Genomic DNA, 17718 nt, shown 5'->3' with positions numbered 1-17718 from the left:
GAATTTACACTTTCTACCTGAAACCTTCCTTCTCCTAGGAAGTATAGTATCTCTCAATCTGGATAAAAGGTGTCCAAGAGAAAAAAAAAATGACTGCTACAGCTGAACTCAGGACAAAAGGCAAATTGAGTTTCTTGGTTTTCATTCTGTGGAGACTGAGATTTTATCCATATACACAAAGCTTCAGTATCAGAAGGCTGCTTCGTACAAGTTATTAATGTAATTACACAATTTTATCCATAATACTTGTTATCAGTCTTGCATTTAATCTTTCTGTATACAAGTACAAGCATTTCAGAATGCAAAAGCCTTCCTGTCGATCATTACAAACCAAGGGGCGCATAACGCCACCTTGTGACAGAACGTAAGCAATACACCTAACATCCAGTGATCCCACGCAGTCATCTTCAAACTGCCATCTACAGATCATTAGGAGTATAGCCTATTTCCGAAATCCACGAAGCAGGCTTAAGGAAAGCACGTTCACATATACATTATGTAAAAGTCTTCACATCTGAAAGTAATAAGAAGGTCTGTTTTATTTCTATGGCAAAATATTACCAAGTTCATAAGTGAAGGAGGTACTAAGGAGCATTTGTTTTCTAAGAATATCTATACTCTAGATACAAACACCAACAATGATATCTGACAGGTGCATGACTTATGTTAAAGTCTGTTATGAGTGTACCTGGAAAATATATCTAAGGCTGTAAGAGTCACTTTTAAAGCTCTGGCATGGCTTTCCCCTTTTGAGGAAAGGGTTTCTTAAAAAATGCTAACACACTATTTAAAGTGGCAACAGTTCTTTAGAACTGCTGCTGCTTTAATAAGCAATTCATGTGAAGCAGATTTGTTTTTTTTTTTTCCTAGAAAATATGCCTACAAATTTTTAATAGCAGCAGGTTTTAATTTATCAAAAACTGCTATCTATTAGCAACAGAACATACACAAATAGCTCTGTTTATACAAATAAAATTAGGTTTTGAATATTCACAAAGTAACATTAACTGAGCAACATTTTTCTCCACATCGATATTCAAAGTTAGTCAAATGATTTGGATATAAACCCCTGTATACTATTCAGTCAAGCACCATAGCAGACAGTGCATTAAGATCTCTCATGAATGGATGATCAGTTAGTATTTGATCAATCTTCTGTCTTTGCTCATGATCAGGAAAAATTTTTATCAGGGCTTCTCTTAGGCGTGCTGTTTCTGAGTCAGATCTCTGTGGTGGAATGGCTAAGCAGGCCTCTGTGTTTGTTTCCAGTGGAAGCAGTGCTGATGCATGATCACCATGTACTCTGTTTTTAGGTTGTTGACTGCTACTGGTTGGTCTGGGGACAGGTGTGAAGAAAGGTATCTCAGAAGAATATTGTCTACTGCTCTGGAAAACCCTTGGTGCTGACTGGAAATCTCTATGGAACAAAACAAAAATTCTGATTAAGTAGATGTTAGCTGTCTCCGTAAAAACACAGAAAAGAAAAATGAGTATAACCCCTCTACTTCAGTGCGGCTCAGCTAGTTATGGATTGGAATCAAGTAATAAGTATTTTTTCAAAGTGAAACAAAACAGTAGGTATAACAGTTTTCAATTTGAATCTGGCATGACTAAATAACATTAACATTATCTCAGTCTAGTTACAATAAATTGCAAGTACTTGACAGAAAACAGCAACAGTCAAAGCTTATTTTATGGAAGAACCAACACCAGTGTTATTGAACCAAATGGATAAAAAGACACATTGAACACACACGATTCAGAGCATGTGAAAATACTGACAGAGCAAAGAGACTTCCAGATGCCCTGTAAGACTATTCCTCATCTACTTTTACTCGTGACTGAGCTGTGCTCACTTTTAGACCAAGGTGTTGTTTCCCCTGGAATGATATCCTAAATGGGGCAATGAGGTTTTTCAGCAGTGTCAAGATCTGAATATTTTTCCTTAATTATTGAAATTTCATGTCAGACTTTGAAAAGCTGTTGCTACTCTGCTAGCACTACAGAATTTAGGTCCAAGTCTACTTCAGTTGCCACCAGGTAATGAAGAAAACAAAGAAACAAACTCATGTTACAGTCTAGTTTCCTACCAGCAAGAGAAACAGTATCTAAATTAGAGACCTCTATCTTAAAAGCATTTAGATTAGGACATCTCTCATTACTCAATATGGCAAGGCTCTTTTAATTGCTGAAGATCTTTCTAGTTTCTGCTCTTACTCCTGGTGCCATTTATGCTTTCTGCATTATTTAATTCAAGTAGAAAAGTCTCAGGTAAGGAACAAAATTAACTCTTTACACTGGCATCTTTCCTCTGTCAAAACCACCAATATAAAAAACCCCCACCACTCCAAAATCAAAGCCTACTTCCAGTTCCAAGTTTACTGATAGGAACCTAAGCTCTTCTACAGTCTTCTCAGAAGAGTCTCCTTCCATTTCTACAGTCAGCACTGTACTGCTTTCACATTTTTCAGACACAGCATTGTGTTTTAGGCAGCTAAAACACAATGTTCCACACGACATCTTCTAAGGACTTTATATTATAGCCCTTCTATTCCAACAAAATATATTATATTTACATATTATTTGTAATTATGCATAATGTACTGTCCTGGGTTCAGCCGTAGCAGTCATTTTTCTCCTTCTTAGTAGCTGCTGCAGTGCTGCGTTTTGACTTTCGGCCTGATGTTTTGGTTTGGCCAAGGACTTTGTGAGCCTCATGCTCTGCCAGGGAGGAGGGGAAGCTAGGAGGAAGCAGAGACAGGACACCCGACTAAAACTGACCAAAGAGGTATTCCATACCACAGCACGTCATGCCCAGGATGTAACTGGGGGTTAGCCAGAAGGGCTGGGATTGCAGGGTTGGAGGAGGTATGGGTCAGAGCTCGGTCGGGCTGGGGGGGGCGAGTTATCGGTTGGCTGGTGGTGAGGTGCTGTATTCTCTTCCCTTGTTATTTCCTTTATCATTGTTATTATCGGTGGTAGCAGCAGTGATCTCTGTTATACCTTAGTTAGTAAACTGTCCTTATCTCAACCCGTGGCAGTTGCATTCTTTTTGACTCTCCGTCCCTCTGGGAGTAGGGGGAGGGCAAGAAGGGGGGGAGTGAGTGAACGAGCTGTCTGGCTAGGGTTTAAACCACGACATGTACTTACATATGTACTTACAATAAGTGTTATATTATTTTCTTAGCATTTCCTACTGGAGTTCTAGAACTACACTAGATTTTTCATGACAACATTAAACACAGTTATTTTCAGATCAACCTGTGAACTTCTGGTATATACTTCTCACTTTCCTCAGTTGTTTCCATTAGCTGAGATAAAGATTTACACATACAATTAGTTAAGTATAACTTGTCTTTTTTATTACTGATTTTTAATTACCTCAGTTGTTTCTAAAAGATCTCTGAATACTCCTCACTACCATTAGCATTTATATTCTTAAAGTGGTGAAAGAAAAGCAAAGAGCAGCTCATTTTCTCACACAAAAGAGCAAAGCCATTCCCACATCTTGATGGCTAATATAAAGCAAATTCATACTTGGAATATATGAATATTTTAAAAGTATAATAATCTTACAGGAACTATATATTTATTAATATTTAAAAATATTATTTAAAAAGCATTTAATAACAATGCCCCTCAAAAATTGTTTTATTAACAGCACAATTTCATGTCTCAAGTGAGAAGAGAAATGCCTCTCTCATGACTGAGTGTAGAGTTTCTATTGTACCACCTATTGTCCCACTATGAATAAGTGATAAACCAAGGTGTTTTAAATAACATCACCATAAGTAACAGGATACAAGGCTACCACCATACCCAAACCACTCCAGCTTTGTGCTATGTTAACATAGTTTGGACCACCTTTGAATGAAAGCCATCACAATTGAATCTCAGAGGAAGTTATTGTTTTACTTATCTTAGCTCTGAGAGAGATCTTGATTAGATGCAAATGTCACCAGCAGTTTCTGAACAGGCTTAAGAAACAGAAAAGTCATGGTTTTGTTAAAGCTACTACAACCTACAGTATTCTTGCCTAATTTCACTATATATTTACTAATACAGATCTGAAGAGGTGTTCAAGTGACTCAGGAAAACAGTTTATTCCAAATGTGAAATCATAACTGTATCAAAGAAAAGTAAAAGTAGTGCTTATACCTAGAAAAGTCTTCATTTTGAAGGAAGTCATCTAATCTAGGTCCATTTCTTCCCAAAGGATCATCAGGAACCATAAATATGTCACCAGCAAAAGTGTACTGGAGCAGCCTGCAAGAGATTTCTTTCAATGTTATTTAATAACAATGTATTACATCTTTATTACCTTCACCTTTGTAGCACAGGATAAGTTGCCTTATAGCAGATACACTATACCATATCAGGAGTCACTGAAGTTAACTAGTAATCCATTTTAGATACAACCAGTATTTACTGTAAATTTAATTGGAGCTTGGGAGCTTTTGTGATCTGTTCCCATGGCACTGCAAAAAACTAAGCTTTGCTTTTTTTTTTTTTTTTTTTTCCCCTTGACAGCAAGAGTTGAATGACTGCAACTTTTTATCACAAAACCAGAATGGAATTTTCTTGGCAATTAGAGAAACTCTTCTGGTTGTTCAAACTTGCCTTACTTGTAAGGGCTTTCAACCATGTAGCTAAAAAGCATATGTTATTTGAAAGCCACAAAACTAGCAAACACAGCATTAGCTGTTTACAGATAAGACACAAGGAAGCTCTTTTTCTAGAATCATCTTGGGAACTCTGCATTGAAGAAAACCAGTTCAACTAAAATTTGTTTTCAAGGAGAAAATTTGGTATAGTGGAATTTTCCCAGAAGTAAAACTAATAGGAGATGTTAACACAAGCTCTTAAAAAAAAAAAAAAAAAAAAAAAAAAAAATCACAGACCCAGAATGATATGCTACAATTATTGCTAAAGTTCTGTAGAACAAAGCCTGACTTGGGCAGAACTCACTCGATAAATCGTGCAAATATCTATGTGATTAGTCAACATGAATTCCACATTCTCCCAGCTATACTGTGAGAACCCAAGGCAGGTTTTATTTATTTCATTTGACCTATACACATCCCACTCACTGCAGCAGATGTATCCTCAGAAAATGTCATGGAGACTGAGGGATTAGTGGGCAACAGAAGGTCCTACCTTAATAATAATAAAATGACCTTATTTAACTGGAGGAGGAAAAAGCAAAACAACCAAGTGAACAAAAAAAGAAACACTTGAACAGGAGAAACTAATTGACAGAGAATCCACAAGCTCAAGCAGGGATAATGTGATAGCTGATTGAATTCATCTAAACCAAAAGGACACTCAACAATTGCAGAGAAATGGCTACAGGAATATTGCAAGTGTTCATTATTTTCTTTAGCTATGCCAATTTGTTGTACTACAGTAATGAATGATTGATTCTAAGACCTTAAAAGTGGTGCTATACGTGAGCATCAGATATTATGTCTCCTTCAAGAAATGATATTTAAAACAAGAAAGCCTATGAGAACAGACTGCAAAGCATCTACTCTAACAGGATTTAACACTGAATTTCAGAATTGACATATCTTAGCTTCTAAACCAAGCTCCTATTTATGTGAGCAATTAACAGATACACATTAGAGAATATATAACAGGGATATTAGACTACTCAACACATGATTATAAGGCCATGAATCAAAGTGGTGAAGCACAGACAGTACTTTTTTGGGATGTACCAGAATTTCATGACAGACTTAAAATAAAAATCCCATATGAAGGTAGAGTATCCACACCTGTAAGGACAGACATCCTTTTATGCTTTCATAGAAACGGAGTAATTACCTTCTTTGAATAATTTCTCTCCAGGCAATTGATTCTGTCACAAATTCTCTGAAGTTATCATTAGTCACAATAACACCTCCAGTTTTATCAGCAAGGTGTAATAAAAACCTGTAAGATTTATTTCAAAGACAGTTAAGAAAATCTGCTTTGCTGAAAACTGTCTACAGATTTCGAAAACTAAACATTTTATCATCCAAGAGGGATTGCCTTGCATGAAAACAAGCACTCTGATTACCAGAAAATGATGCTGCTCTGACCCATCATATAACTATAAGCATTTTAGGTGGCATGCATTTATTTAGTGCAGCAGAGTCTTCATGGGAGGCTTTTTTTTCTCACTAAAAAAGAAAAAAAAAAAAACCCCAAAAAACAACCACAAGCAAAACTCCCTCAAATCCATCAGATTCTAAATATTTGTAGAGATAAACGGTTTGCTTTACAAAAGAGTACAGTATTTCTTACACATTCCAACATAAACTTGTTTCCATATACTATTTTGGTCAACATTGATATCCATTTTCTGCATGTCAGTTGTTTGCTCTGTCAACACTTGTTAACAAAGAGTGTGATTACTATTTTGTTGTTAAATTGTGACAAAAGGAAACTACAGATTTATTGAGGTTTTTTTTTTTTTACCCATCTGAAAACAAGCTTTTTGCCATTGAAACTATTTTAGCAAAGAGATGGTGTCCTTTAAAGAAAAGTGTACACTTTTGTGCAAATATGTTAGCACAGCACTCATTTCTACTGCACCTAAATAGCATTTTTATATGAAATGCTGGGTGCATATAAACCATGAGTGTGGAAACAACTCCAGTTTGGCTGCCTTGTACTTTTTTTTTTTTTTTGCTATAACATTATTATTTAAGAGATCACAGTTACCATATTTTAACGAGGATGATATATAGAGTGCACTTATCTTTTTTCATATTAAGTTTTGCAATAAGGTGCATGACTGCACAATCTAACAAAACTAGCCATGCCCATGATACAAAAACATTACAATTTTATAGCCAGAAAAATAACGTATGAATGATTATTTGTAGGAATAAACTTAAGCAGCATGTGCTTTCAGCCATACCTGAAGACTGGGAAAATCTGGCAAGAAGAAGCCCCTGAATCTTACTGTACTGAAAGATGATCCCCACATTTTGAAGCTGAACTTAGGTGCTCAAGTTAACTTGGAAATTTAGTAGCCTACACATTGTTACAAATATAGTGCTCAAGTACACACCAGTATCTCTATGCCACAATGGCATCAAGAAAGAAAATGGAACAAAACGGCCCCTTATTAGTAGCTCACTTATGCTAGTGTTCTCCAAACATAAAAGTCAATTCCAACAGACTGATAAGGAATGCAGAAGAACATTACTATAAGACTTAATTTCTTATGCAATGCAAATGGCGAGGTTTGAAATGGATCTTTGGGTCTTTGTTTTGTTTTTTTTTAATGGTTAAAATTGCCACGAAAATGTGCCATTTTCCACTAATTTCTGTGTACATTATTTATCTCTGTGTACATATATATATTTATTTTCTGTGTACATATATTTAAATACATGGATGTTTCATTGGACAGTAAAATAACATAAATGTAGATGTTAGTCTTAAGTTGGAAGCATAGCTCTCTGTCTAGATAGGTTGAAGAATTAACTAATACAACCACTCATGAAGTATGAAGTTTTTATACCCGTTAGACAGATGTTTAAAAAGACTGTATATATTCTATACCTGTCATCATGAGCAGCAATTCTTGCTCCTAAAACGACCCTTGCAGGGGTTAAAGATAATATTCCAACATCCTGGAGCTCTGTTAAGAAATCCTGCTCTGTTAAAACATGAAAAAACTTTTCTTAAAATCAAGAGTCTTCTTTGAGGCTATTTATTCAACAATTTGTGTGAGGTGGGTAAGAGAAGATAGGTTATTTTTGTATCTGTTAACAGAAATAACATTCATAAATGAACATTGCTAATATTATGAAAATCATCAAATCATAGAATAGTTAGGGTTGGGAAGGACCTGAAGATCATCTAGTACCAAGACCCCTGTCATGGGCAGGGACACCTCACACTAAACCATGTCACCCAAGGCCTCGTCCAGCCTGGTCTTGAACACTGCCAGGGATGGAGCATTCACAACTTCCCTGGGCAACCCATTCCAGTGCCTCACCATCCTAACAATAAAGAACTGCCTCCTTATATCCAATCTAAACTTCCCTTGTTTAAGTTTGAACCCATTACCCCTTGTCCTATCACTACAGTCTCTAATGAAGAGTCCCTCCCCAGCATCCCTATAGCCTGCCTTCAGATACTGGAAGGCTGCTATAAGGTCTCCACGCAACCTTCTCTTCTCTAGCCCCAACTTTCTCAGCCTATCTTCATACAGGAGGTGCTCCAGTCCCCTGATCATCCTCGTGGCCCTCCTCTGGACTTGTTCCAAGAGTTCCATGTCCTTTTTATGTTGAGGACACCAGATCTGCGCACGATACTCTAAGTGAGGTCTCGCAAGAGCAGAGTAGAGGGGCAGTAAAACTGGGAGGAAGAGGCTGAAACTAGAAACTAAAGAGCATTCAAGACCCAAAACAAACAAAAAGGCCTTCACTGACTGCACATCAGTTATCCTAAACAGCATTTCAGAGAGTGTCTCATACTGTATATAGAAACCCAACTACTGATGCTGAGCAGCCAGACTGACATGCTGTGGTATGGAATACCCCTTTGGTTAGTTTGGGTAAGGTGTCTCTGCTTCCTCTCTGCTCTCTTTGGGTAAGGTGTCTCTGCTTCCTCTCCTCCCTAGCTAAGCACGAGACTGAAAAGGTACTTGGTCAACGTAAGCGTTACTTAGCCACAACTAAAAACACTGGTGTTATCAGTGTTGTTCCCAGGCTGAAAGTCAAAAACACAGCACTGCACCAGCTACTAGGAAGGAGAAAAATGACTGCTACTGCTGAACCCAGGACAGTAATTTAATAAAGAAAACATTAGGAAACTATTTCCCTCACCTGTAATGTTAGGATCACGTCTTGTTCTCCATTGCGGAACAAACACAGTAATATTTCTGTGGCCACGTTTCCAAAAGTAGTCAACAGCTATTGCGATTCCTCGACAGGAGAAGAATTTCCTTAGCCCATGACTGGGGGTGAGAGAAAGAGAAGAGATATGAAATTCACTAGTTTTACTACCATAAACACAAAGAGAAAGGAACTAAACCTTGCCAAGTGAAGCTGCCAGTTACACATGCGGCCTTGCCGGACAAAAAAAAACCAAACCCAAAAAACCGAGTAGATTGATGCTACAGATGAAGAATCTTATAAATGGAAAGAGATTTTCAGCAAAAGAAGAGAACAGAAACATCACAATTCCTCAGTCCAGTCTCAGTTTCACAGTCACAACAATATTTGACTAAGCAGCAGTCGGTTTATCTTTAAAAAAAATCATCTAGGAATTTCAAGGTATTAGCTGGTAGTGAAACTAGAAGCATACATCCATTCAGAGCAGCCCTGCAGGGAAGGACTTGGGGATGTTGGTCGATGAGAAAATGAATATGAGCCAGCTTCAGTGTGTGCTTGCAGCCCAGAAAGCCAACCGTATCCTGGGCTGCATCAAAAGGAGCATGACCAGCAGGTCAAAGGAGGGGATCCTGTCCATCTACTCTCTCTTGTGAGACTTCGCTTAGAGTATTGTGTGCAGTTTTGGTGTCCTCAGCATAAAAAGAACATGGAACTCTTGGAACAAGTCCAGAGGAGGGCCACAAGGATGACTGGGGGACTGAAGCACCTCCCGTATGAAGACGGGCTGAAGAAGTTGGAGCTGTTCAGCCTGGAGAAGAGAAGGCTGCATGGAGACCTCATAGCAGCCTTCCAGTACCTGAAGGGGGCCTACAAGGATGCTGGGGAGAGACTCTTCATTAGGGACTGCAGTGATAGGACAAGGGGTAATGGGTTCAAACTTAAACAAGGGAAGTTTAGATTGGATATAAGGAGGCAGTTCTTTATTGTTAGGATGGTGAGGCACTGGAATGGGCTGCCCAGGGAAGTTGTGAATGCTCCATCCCTGACAGTGTTCAAGACCAGGTTGGACGAGGCCTTGGGTGATATGGTTTAGTGTGAGGTGTCCCTGCCCATGGCAGGGGCTTGGTACTAGATGATCTTCAGGTCCTTTCCAACCCTAACTATTCTATGATTCTATGATTTTCCTCCCCATTAACACAACTGTGTGTACATGCATGTATGGATCTGTGTTTACATAGTTACTTCTGGGAAACTGTACCAGCTGTCAACTGTCTGAAACATTAAATTCGTTCTAGATCTGGCTTCAACACTGTTTTGTTATAGTACGCAACACTACACTTCCTCCCCCCCCCGCCCCCCATGGAGAAGTTTATTTTGTTCTCCTAAACAAGATTTAAGCCTGTTCTTTAGGAAGCATCTTTAATCTAACAGCACAAAGTAGATGACATATGATACATGTATCTTAAACAGTCATACAGGTTTGGCTCAGCCAAAGAGCATCTGACAGAATTCATGGGATCATTGGCAGTAGAAATTATCCTATTCAAGAGTTAGTTCCAGCTAAATAGGAAGTTAATACAGCCAATACAAAGCTTTTCAGGACTTCCAAACTCCAAGATTAAAGTCTGTATTTTAAAATAGTTAAATGTTTAGGAAACAGTCTAATCTTTTCCCACTTTGTCTGGGGATACAGGTGACCTCTCAGAATTACTATTTTGCTTAAAGTACTCTATTTTGTTCTGGCAGCATGGTTTCAAAATGAAAACTAATACAGGTTTATGCATGTTCAGTAGTGGAACCCAGAATGCACTGAAGAAATCTTATATAGCAAGTTCTCACAGTAAGTTTACTCATTAGTATTGACAAGTGGAGCAGACAGTCTGTTTAAAAATTACCACTTCCTCATTAAGAAGTACGGTACTTGTCATTGCTCACTCTCATATTCCAAAGCTACAGAAAAGCCCCATAGCAAGCACTGAACAGACCTTTTGACCTGAGTGTTTGCCAAAATTACTTAGCATAAAAAGAACAAATCCACATCTCTTCCTGACTAAAGAAGAACAATTCAAGGACAGTTTTGATGAGATAAATGTCAAATGAACCAAGTAATGCACAAATGTTTCAAATTAACCGAGTTTTGATATTCCAGTTAGTCATAACTTGAAAAAAAGATAAAATTGTAACTTGCAACACTTTCCAAAGTTGTCTGCAGTAGAAGCATGAAAAGAGAAAAAGGAATTAGAAGGCATTTACAATAATGGAAAATCCTTGCATCATGGTCGATGCAGTGATCTTTTCAAAGTAAATGATCTTTTTAGTATTAACTGTACCCACTTTATAGAGTTTGTTTGCATGGTGCTTTGTCAGCCAATCTGTTACAATTATACAACAGCTCTACTCTCTTTTGCATACATTCTTTCAGGTGATGAATAGGCAATGAGGCGTGTGCACACATACACAGGGTTCCCTATTCTGCAAGTTTTAAGGGGGATGGAATATTTTTGTTGCATGCCTACATTTGTAAAAAGTAAACAGGACCTAAGCACTAATGTGTAATGTTGTTAAAGGAAAAATACATTACTACTATAAGAATCTCCACTTCAAAATTACAAGATGCTAAGAGCAGAAGTAAAAAAACAGAACACTTACACTGATGGTAACTCAACTTCTTTGTTAGATGCATGAAAAGCAAATTAAGTTTGATGCACAAAATTGCTTGCAACAGAGCAGAGCTCACTGAAATTAAATTCCTACTGAAGTGTCCATGGAGCTCAAGCACTAATAGTTCAAATCAGGTTGCTTTGAAGTGGCACAAATCAGGCTTCAAATTTGACCATTGCCTAGTAAGCAAGGCTGTAGAATTAATTTACTTTTCATTTGGAAACATATTGTTATCAAATAGGATCTTGCCTACCTCCAAAGCATATCTAGTTTTAATTTTCTTTGTCCATTCTGTTTTTTCAGATTACTTTAGTATTTGCGTTTAATAAATCTGAGCTACTTGTTTTTTATAAATTTGCAATTTTTTGTTAGAACAGGAAAGCTAAGCCTAAAAGGCTTTACAGAAAATATTTTCCAGTGTATTGCAATTACCAACCAATTTTTAAGTCAAAATCAAGGATCTATTTTAACCAGTTATTGTATTTGTTCATCTCCAGACTACGTATTCTTTTTTAAGTCAAAAGTAAATTCTACAAGAATTGTTTCATATTAGAATATCCTGCAATGGCACTGGTGTAGCTGGTTTTGTGCACTGAAGTGGACTGGCTAAAAGAACTCTGGATTTCCATCTATTCACAGTACCTCAACAAGGAATAACTCCAAATAAGTCAGTTATAAAAACTGACACTATCACAAAAAGAGAGTAAAAACTATCAAAATTGCTATGTGCTGGAAATTAAAATGGCTACAGCATGCTCATGTAATTTTTCATTATCAAGCCTTACTGTAACTTACCATTGCAGCCATTCCCAGTAGCTGAAAACCTTGCTGTGAACATGGGCTTTTGGTCACCTAAAAGCTAGCTAGCAAAAGGTTTACATATGCCACAGCAACCTTAGTTTCTGTTTCATTTGAAAGCTCATTGAAATTTTAATAGAGATAGCTGAAGAGAACAATACTTACGTGATTGCAACATTGCTTCCATCAATAATGATGTGTTTTAAATATGGTTTCCCAGGTTCATTTTTCAATTCCAGTCTGTATGGCTTTTTCAGAGAATCCAAAAATCTCTGAACTCCAGTAACAGAAGGATCAGGATGATGTCTTTGTGGTCCCACTGTCTTTTTATCAGTATTTGAGGGCTGCATTTGTGAAGACAATACCTGGTTTGAGACAGGATTTTCTGAGTTTGAGGTTTGGGAACGGCGTTGGTTAGGAGATCTCCCTTGAGAAGAGCTGCAGTGTCCTAATTGGTCCTCAGAACCAGGATGACTATTATGTACAGTTGAGGGCCCTGCAGTGCTTTGCTGAACTGCAGTTTTAGTCTTAGTCAAGGTACACTGCACATCTGAGCTCCCTCTGGCTACAAAATCAACATCTTTTAGAGCTCCAGCTTGTATAGTCCCAAAAGTTACACCACCATCAGTATCTCTATCACTTGATCTCAAACTGTAATTCTTACCCTGGCAATAAATGTCTCGTTTTTTATAGCACATAGCTGAATTTTTACTGGAAGGAGAAACAGGTTTACCTACCAACATATGCATTTCATTTTCTGCATCAGCTTGCATGCTTGGTGGATTTCTTATTTTGTGATACTCACTTTTTGTCCCCCTTGAAGTATGACTGGATTTAAGCGGACTTTTATTGCTTTTGTCTACTAGCTTTTGTGAGTTATTTGCATTACTTCCTAAAGGGGGATTGTCAGTTTTAGGCATTGGAGATGACTGTCCATGTTCTTTTTGAGATTTCGCATTTTCCTTTTCAATTTCTTCTAACAGTGTTAATGGTTCCACAGATTGCCCTAGGATACCAATGACTTTTTCTACAATATTTTGGCGATATCCCATTGTTCTGAAAAAGTTCACAAGAATTCTATATTCCATTTCCTCACTGATTTCATCACCTACTTTAATGTGATAACTGGAATCATTTGATCTCCTTTCATTGCAGCTATCTGAAAGCAGATCAATAATTGCTTCACTATCTGAATGATTACTGTGTGAAAATTTGACTTCCTGATCATTTTCTGAAGAGAACTGCTTTTTAGGAAGCCTTTCCTCATCATAAGAGGATCTTCTTTTACATGACTGCCTTTCTTTAGGCACTACTGTCTCTAAGACAGGCACATTTATGGGAACAAAACTTGTTCCAGGAGCATCAGAAAACACAACGTCCATTTGCTTTGTAAGTTCAGTTACAGGTGTTCCAGCATTGTTTCTTTCTTCCTCACCACCTGCTCTTCCATCTCTGTTTGTAGCTATTACTTTGGGGGCTTCGTTATGTAAAAGCTCTGTTGGGCTTTCAGAACCTGTCAGATCTATGATACTGCTCTGCACTTCACAGCATTCAGCTTGTGTGAGAGCTAGGAGCTCTCTTTTTAGTGAGCTGGGCAAAATCAGTAAATCCATTGTGTATTTATCTGCATGTGCTTCCACAAATTGTCTGAATTGCTTCTTAACCTCCGACTCATTGTCACTTAATAAGCTTTCATTACTCTCAAAAAGGTTCACAAACTGCTGAATATGACTCTGAGCCATAACAACAGCTTCTGCACCCCCTTTAATACCAAGCAATCCTATTTCCAGCACTGATATATCAGCACAGGTATCCTGAATAAGACTGTTGAGAAACAGGCTTTGTGCACCAACAAAGATGCAGTGCATGTCCTTTGGGTAGTACTCTTTTTCTTCTAGTTCAGGTTCGCAGAGTCCCTTAATATACTCCTAGAAGGACGAAAAGACAGCAGAGTGAATATTTGTGACAAGCTGGTATATCAAGTTAGTTTTGGTTATGTCAGAAATGGAAAAGTACATTAGAAAATAGTCAACTTGGCACAAGAAACTTGAGAAAGTAAATACTGCCAGTAAACCAGATAATGGAAAGAAAAGATACCTGAAATGATTTTTAAATAATTTATATATAGAGAGAGAAGTCTAACTTTAACATCCTAGTGTTTATAAGTTTACTTGAAACTGACAGTAAAAGAATATTTAAGTTGAAGCTCAAACAGTTTAAAAGACAAGTCAAAAGAGATTTATTTTCCCAGCCCCATTCTTTGGTCAGAGGACATATGCATCATGAACAAATGCCTCACACTAAAGAATTCTACCTCGTCTGCAAAAGTGAGCTTCTAATAAGACTTTCTAAAGGTAAACTTCCAAAGGCTCATCAGAGCAGTAGCCATCCTACATTTTTTAGTTGTTATTATGTGTTACTTATTCTATACTTATTACTCAATCAAGGACATTGATCCTGTGGCATGGCACAACATAACTAGTAGCCACAGTAGGATCCATTAAAAATACCTTACAGGAAAGAAAAAAATAAAAAATCTTACCCCAAACAAATGACAAAAACACTGTCTGGACTGTGATAGATTCCTTAATTAACCCAATAAAATATTTGGATTTTAAAACTACAACTGCCAGACTACCTACTTACAATGGGCATATAACACGGGGGGAAGGGGAGGGGGAAATCATCACACCCCAAAAGCTCCACAGCAAGCTGAGGCTTTGAAACTCAGTATTTTGAAAAAGCAGATGATACTGACAAATGAGAAAACTCCAGGCTCCAGATGGGTTTGTGCCCCAGAAGTTCAGGTTTTTAACAGATTAAAAACCAAAGAAAAAAAAACCCAAACAAAACCCAAATCAAAAACCAAACAAAATCAAACAAAACTCAAACAAAAATCCCACTGTTATTTCTGTCACCTAAAAGTTACCACCAGAAAATTCACTGTGCTGCCTTATTTTAAATGTGTCAGAGTTGAGAACTCTGTCAAGACGGTGCACTGTTTATTCTTCCAGGTAGCATTATTTTTTCCCCTATCTCTTTCTGTGCTTTAAACTCTTATGCAGTAAAACTAGTTTCTAAGCTGTAGTCATTGTTTTGCAGACTCCCAAGTATACCAAATTTTATTCTCTGCCTTAGCTCTTGGATACCAAAAGTTCTCCTTTGAATGGAACTGAAAACAAATACAAGGTAATGAATAACATAAGACTACTTTGTATCATCTCTTGAGTTACATCATCTTGATTATCAGGGCAAACTACTCCAAGGCCATATTAGCACAACCTGTTTCTACAACAAAATCCATAGGATTACTTTTTGTGCTTTAGTCATCATACGACATTTTAGCAGATCAACAAGATAATATAATTAGAAAAAAGGATATACTAAATCTGGGAACTTCCCCCACCAGGCAGCACTGAAGAATGAATACAGTTCCTGAGAGTGATGAATTACAACAAATTGCTATCACGAAACCTTTTGAAGGGAGACAATGAAGATGTGCAATTGTTGAAGATGTGCAATTGTCTGGTCAATAACCCCTCCAGGTAGGGTCTGAAAATTGCTCTACATGTAAGGGAAGTCACGTCTCCCACACCCTTCAAAGCATTTGGAGTAGAAAACATTTTTTATGTTATTAGGAAAATCAGCAATTAGAAAATGGAATTCTTGTGATATTTGTTTCAGGCTTCAATTTTCTGGAGAAAAAAAAAAAAAAGAGAAAAGTTGTACTGCAGCTGCCTGGAGAAAAATGAATAGCTGTTTATGCTATCTGTAACAGTTTCTGGAGTCCCTTAAGCCCGAGTATGCAAGCAAATTGTGTTAGAGTAAATTTCAGAATCAAATAACCCAAGACCCTAAATATTCATAGTATTTTCCTTGCATTACACAGTTGAGGAATCAAGTTTTTGAAAGCGGACTGGTCAGTCCATGAATTAAGTTACAAAACACATGCTAAGGATCCCCACTAACATGTATCTGTTCTTAAACAGATACAAAAGTCCACATATTGAGATTTGGGGTTTGAAAGCTATCTCCAGCCTTGCCAGTGCTCACACCATCCTTCTCATCATACAATTCAAACAGGCATAGTTATCAAGTCCACTATAAGTGATATTAACTTCATCGTTACTGCTAAGCCTCCCCCAAAGGGTTTGTTGTACAAGAGATTCACCAAACTAACTCTCAAACTAACTTCTAAAGTGAAGATACTTTACAGCAATTAGTGTCAGTCAGAGACTCGCAGAGCCTAGACCGCTCTCCCTTTTAACGTCTTTGGTTAAAAAGCTCTCTGCTCCAAGAAACAGACTGGTGAAGCAACTACACTTTCCTACTAGGAAAGACCAGCCGTGCTGAACTGATAGCTAGCGCATTAAGTAGGTAAAAAGTTACTAACTGCCACAAAGTTAAGTTTGAAACGCAACTGTGAAACGCGGTAACACCCAACCGAGAGTATTTGCTCGACTTTGGGAAGGACAGGGATACATTTTAACCGCGTTTCAGAACGCAACTTAGCCCACTCCCGCACGTGTTTAACCCCCTTTCGCAGAGGTATTTCACGACGCGGTGGCCGTGCCACACCGAGGAACTTCCCACTTCTCAGCTGAACTGTTTCTCTCTATTCTCCAAGCTTGTGTCAACACCACCGGAGACACCCCGGCACCCGCGACACGCCTGTTTCCAGGGCAGGGCTCTGTTTCACCGTGAAGCACCGATTTCTCCCTCTCGGCCCCGTACACAGCAGCCCGAGCAGCGCCCTTGCTGGGAGGGGCGCTATCGTATGCAAACACGGCCCCGCTCCCCGCCCGGGTGACAGAGGCCCTGCGGCTGCTGCCCGCGCCGCTTCCCACCAGTCCCCCGTACCTTGGCGGCGCGCACGGCCTTCCAGCCGCCCGCCAGCTGCACCCAGATGCGTCGGTCTCCCTGCGCCCCGAGCACGGCCAACTGCACCTCGAACAAGCACTCGATGCGGCCCCGGCTGCCCTCCAAGAGGTAGCTTTTCTCCGCAGGGACAGTGAACTCGTCCAGCCACGGCTCTGAGCCGCGGGCTACCCACTGAGCTGCCATCACCACTGCCCTCTCAGACCTAGCATAGCGCTGAGACCCCCGACACCAACACGGGGAATCCCCGGACTCCCTCAGCGTACGTCATCCGATCGCGTCAGGAAGCGGACTGAAGCCTTCTACAGCCGGGGAGCCATCTTTAGTTAGGGCGGACACAGCGCTCCGCCCTCTTGTGGGCTGCGCCAGGGTAAGACGAACCCTCCCACCCAGCCGCTCGCAGGTCGCTAGTCCCGCGGATGGGGGGGTGTGGGGGGTGTTTGCCGCCGTGGCCCAGGCGCCTCGAGAGGACGACTTGAGTTGCCCGTAGCGCCAGGCGCGAACCCCTCAGAGGCTCTTCCCATCGCCGCTGGAAAGATCCTGT

At 39.0% G+C, this 17718-nt stretch overlaps 1 protein-coding gene across 1 annotated transcript; it reads right to left on the bottom strand.

The window, feature by feature from the left end:
* Positions 1 to 523: 523 nt before the first annotated feature.
* On the bottom strand, positions 524 to 17408 carry N4BP1 (NEDD4 binding protein 1). Its single transcript, XM_057400088.1, has 7 exons — positions 17157 to 17408; positions 12462 to 14224; positions 8829 to 8959; positions 7558 to 7654; positions 5827 to 5934; positions 4159 to 4266; positions 524 to 1417 (listed from the first exon to the last, which is right to left on the bottom strand). Exons 1-7 carry the CDS (start codon positions 17358 to 17360, stop codon positions 1081 to 1083), a joined length of 2748 nt encoding a protein of 915 aa, XP_057256071.1. The 5' UTR covers positions 17361 to 17408; the 3' UTR covers positions 524 to 1080.
* Between the last annotated feature and the right edge of the window lie 310 nt (positions 17409 to 17718).

This window comes from Pezoporus wallicus, unplaced genomic scaffold, assembly GCF_028554395.1.
Source record: "Pezoporus wallicus isolate ANWC-B61680 ecotype Strahan unplaced genomic scaffold, APGP_CSIRO_Pwel_v1 contig_13243, whole genome shotgun sequence".
NCBI classification, from domain to species: Eukaryota; Metazoa; Chordata; class Aves; order Psittaciformes; family Psittacidae; genus Pezoporus; species Pezoporus wallicus.
Note: the sequence above shows the minus strand (reverse complement) of the source record. Positions and strands in the feature narration are given on the sequence as shown.

Bases quoted from the DNA above. Each gene is read 5' to 3' on its own strand.
- N4BP1 (XM_057400088.1), bottom strand. From the start codon at position 17,360: ATGGCAGCTCAGTGGGTAGCCCGCGGCTCAGAGCCGTGGCTGGACGAG. The intron at 14,225-17,156 runs GTACGGGGGACT...TCGTCCTTCTAG, and splicing joins AGGCCGTGCGCGCCGCCAAG to GAGTATATTAAGGGACTCTG. The intron at 1,418-4,158 runs GTATAAGCACTA...TTTGTTCCATAG, and splicing joins CAAAATGAAGACTTTTCTAG to AGATTTCCAGTCAGCACCAA.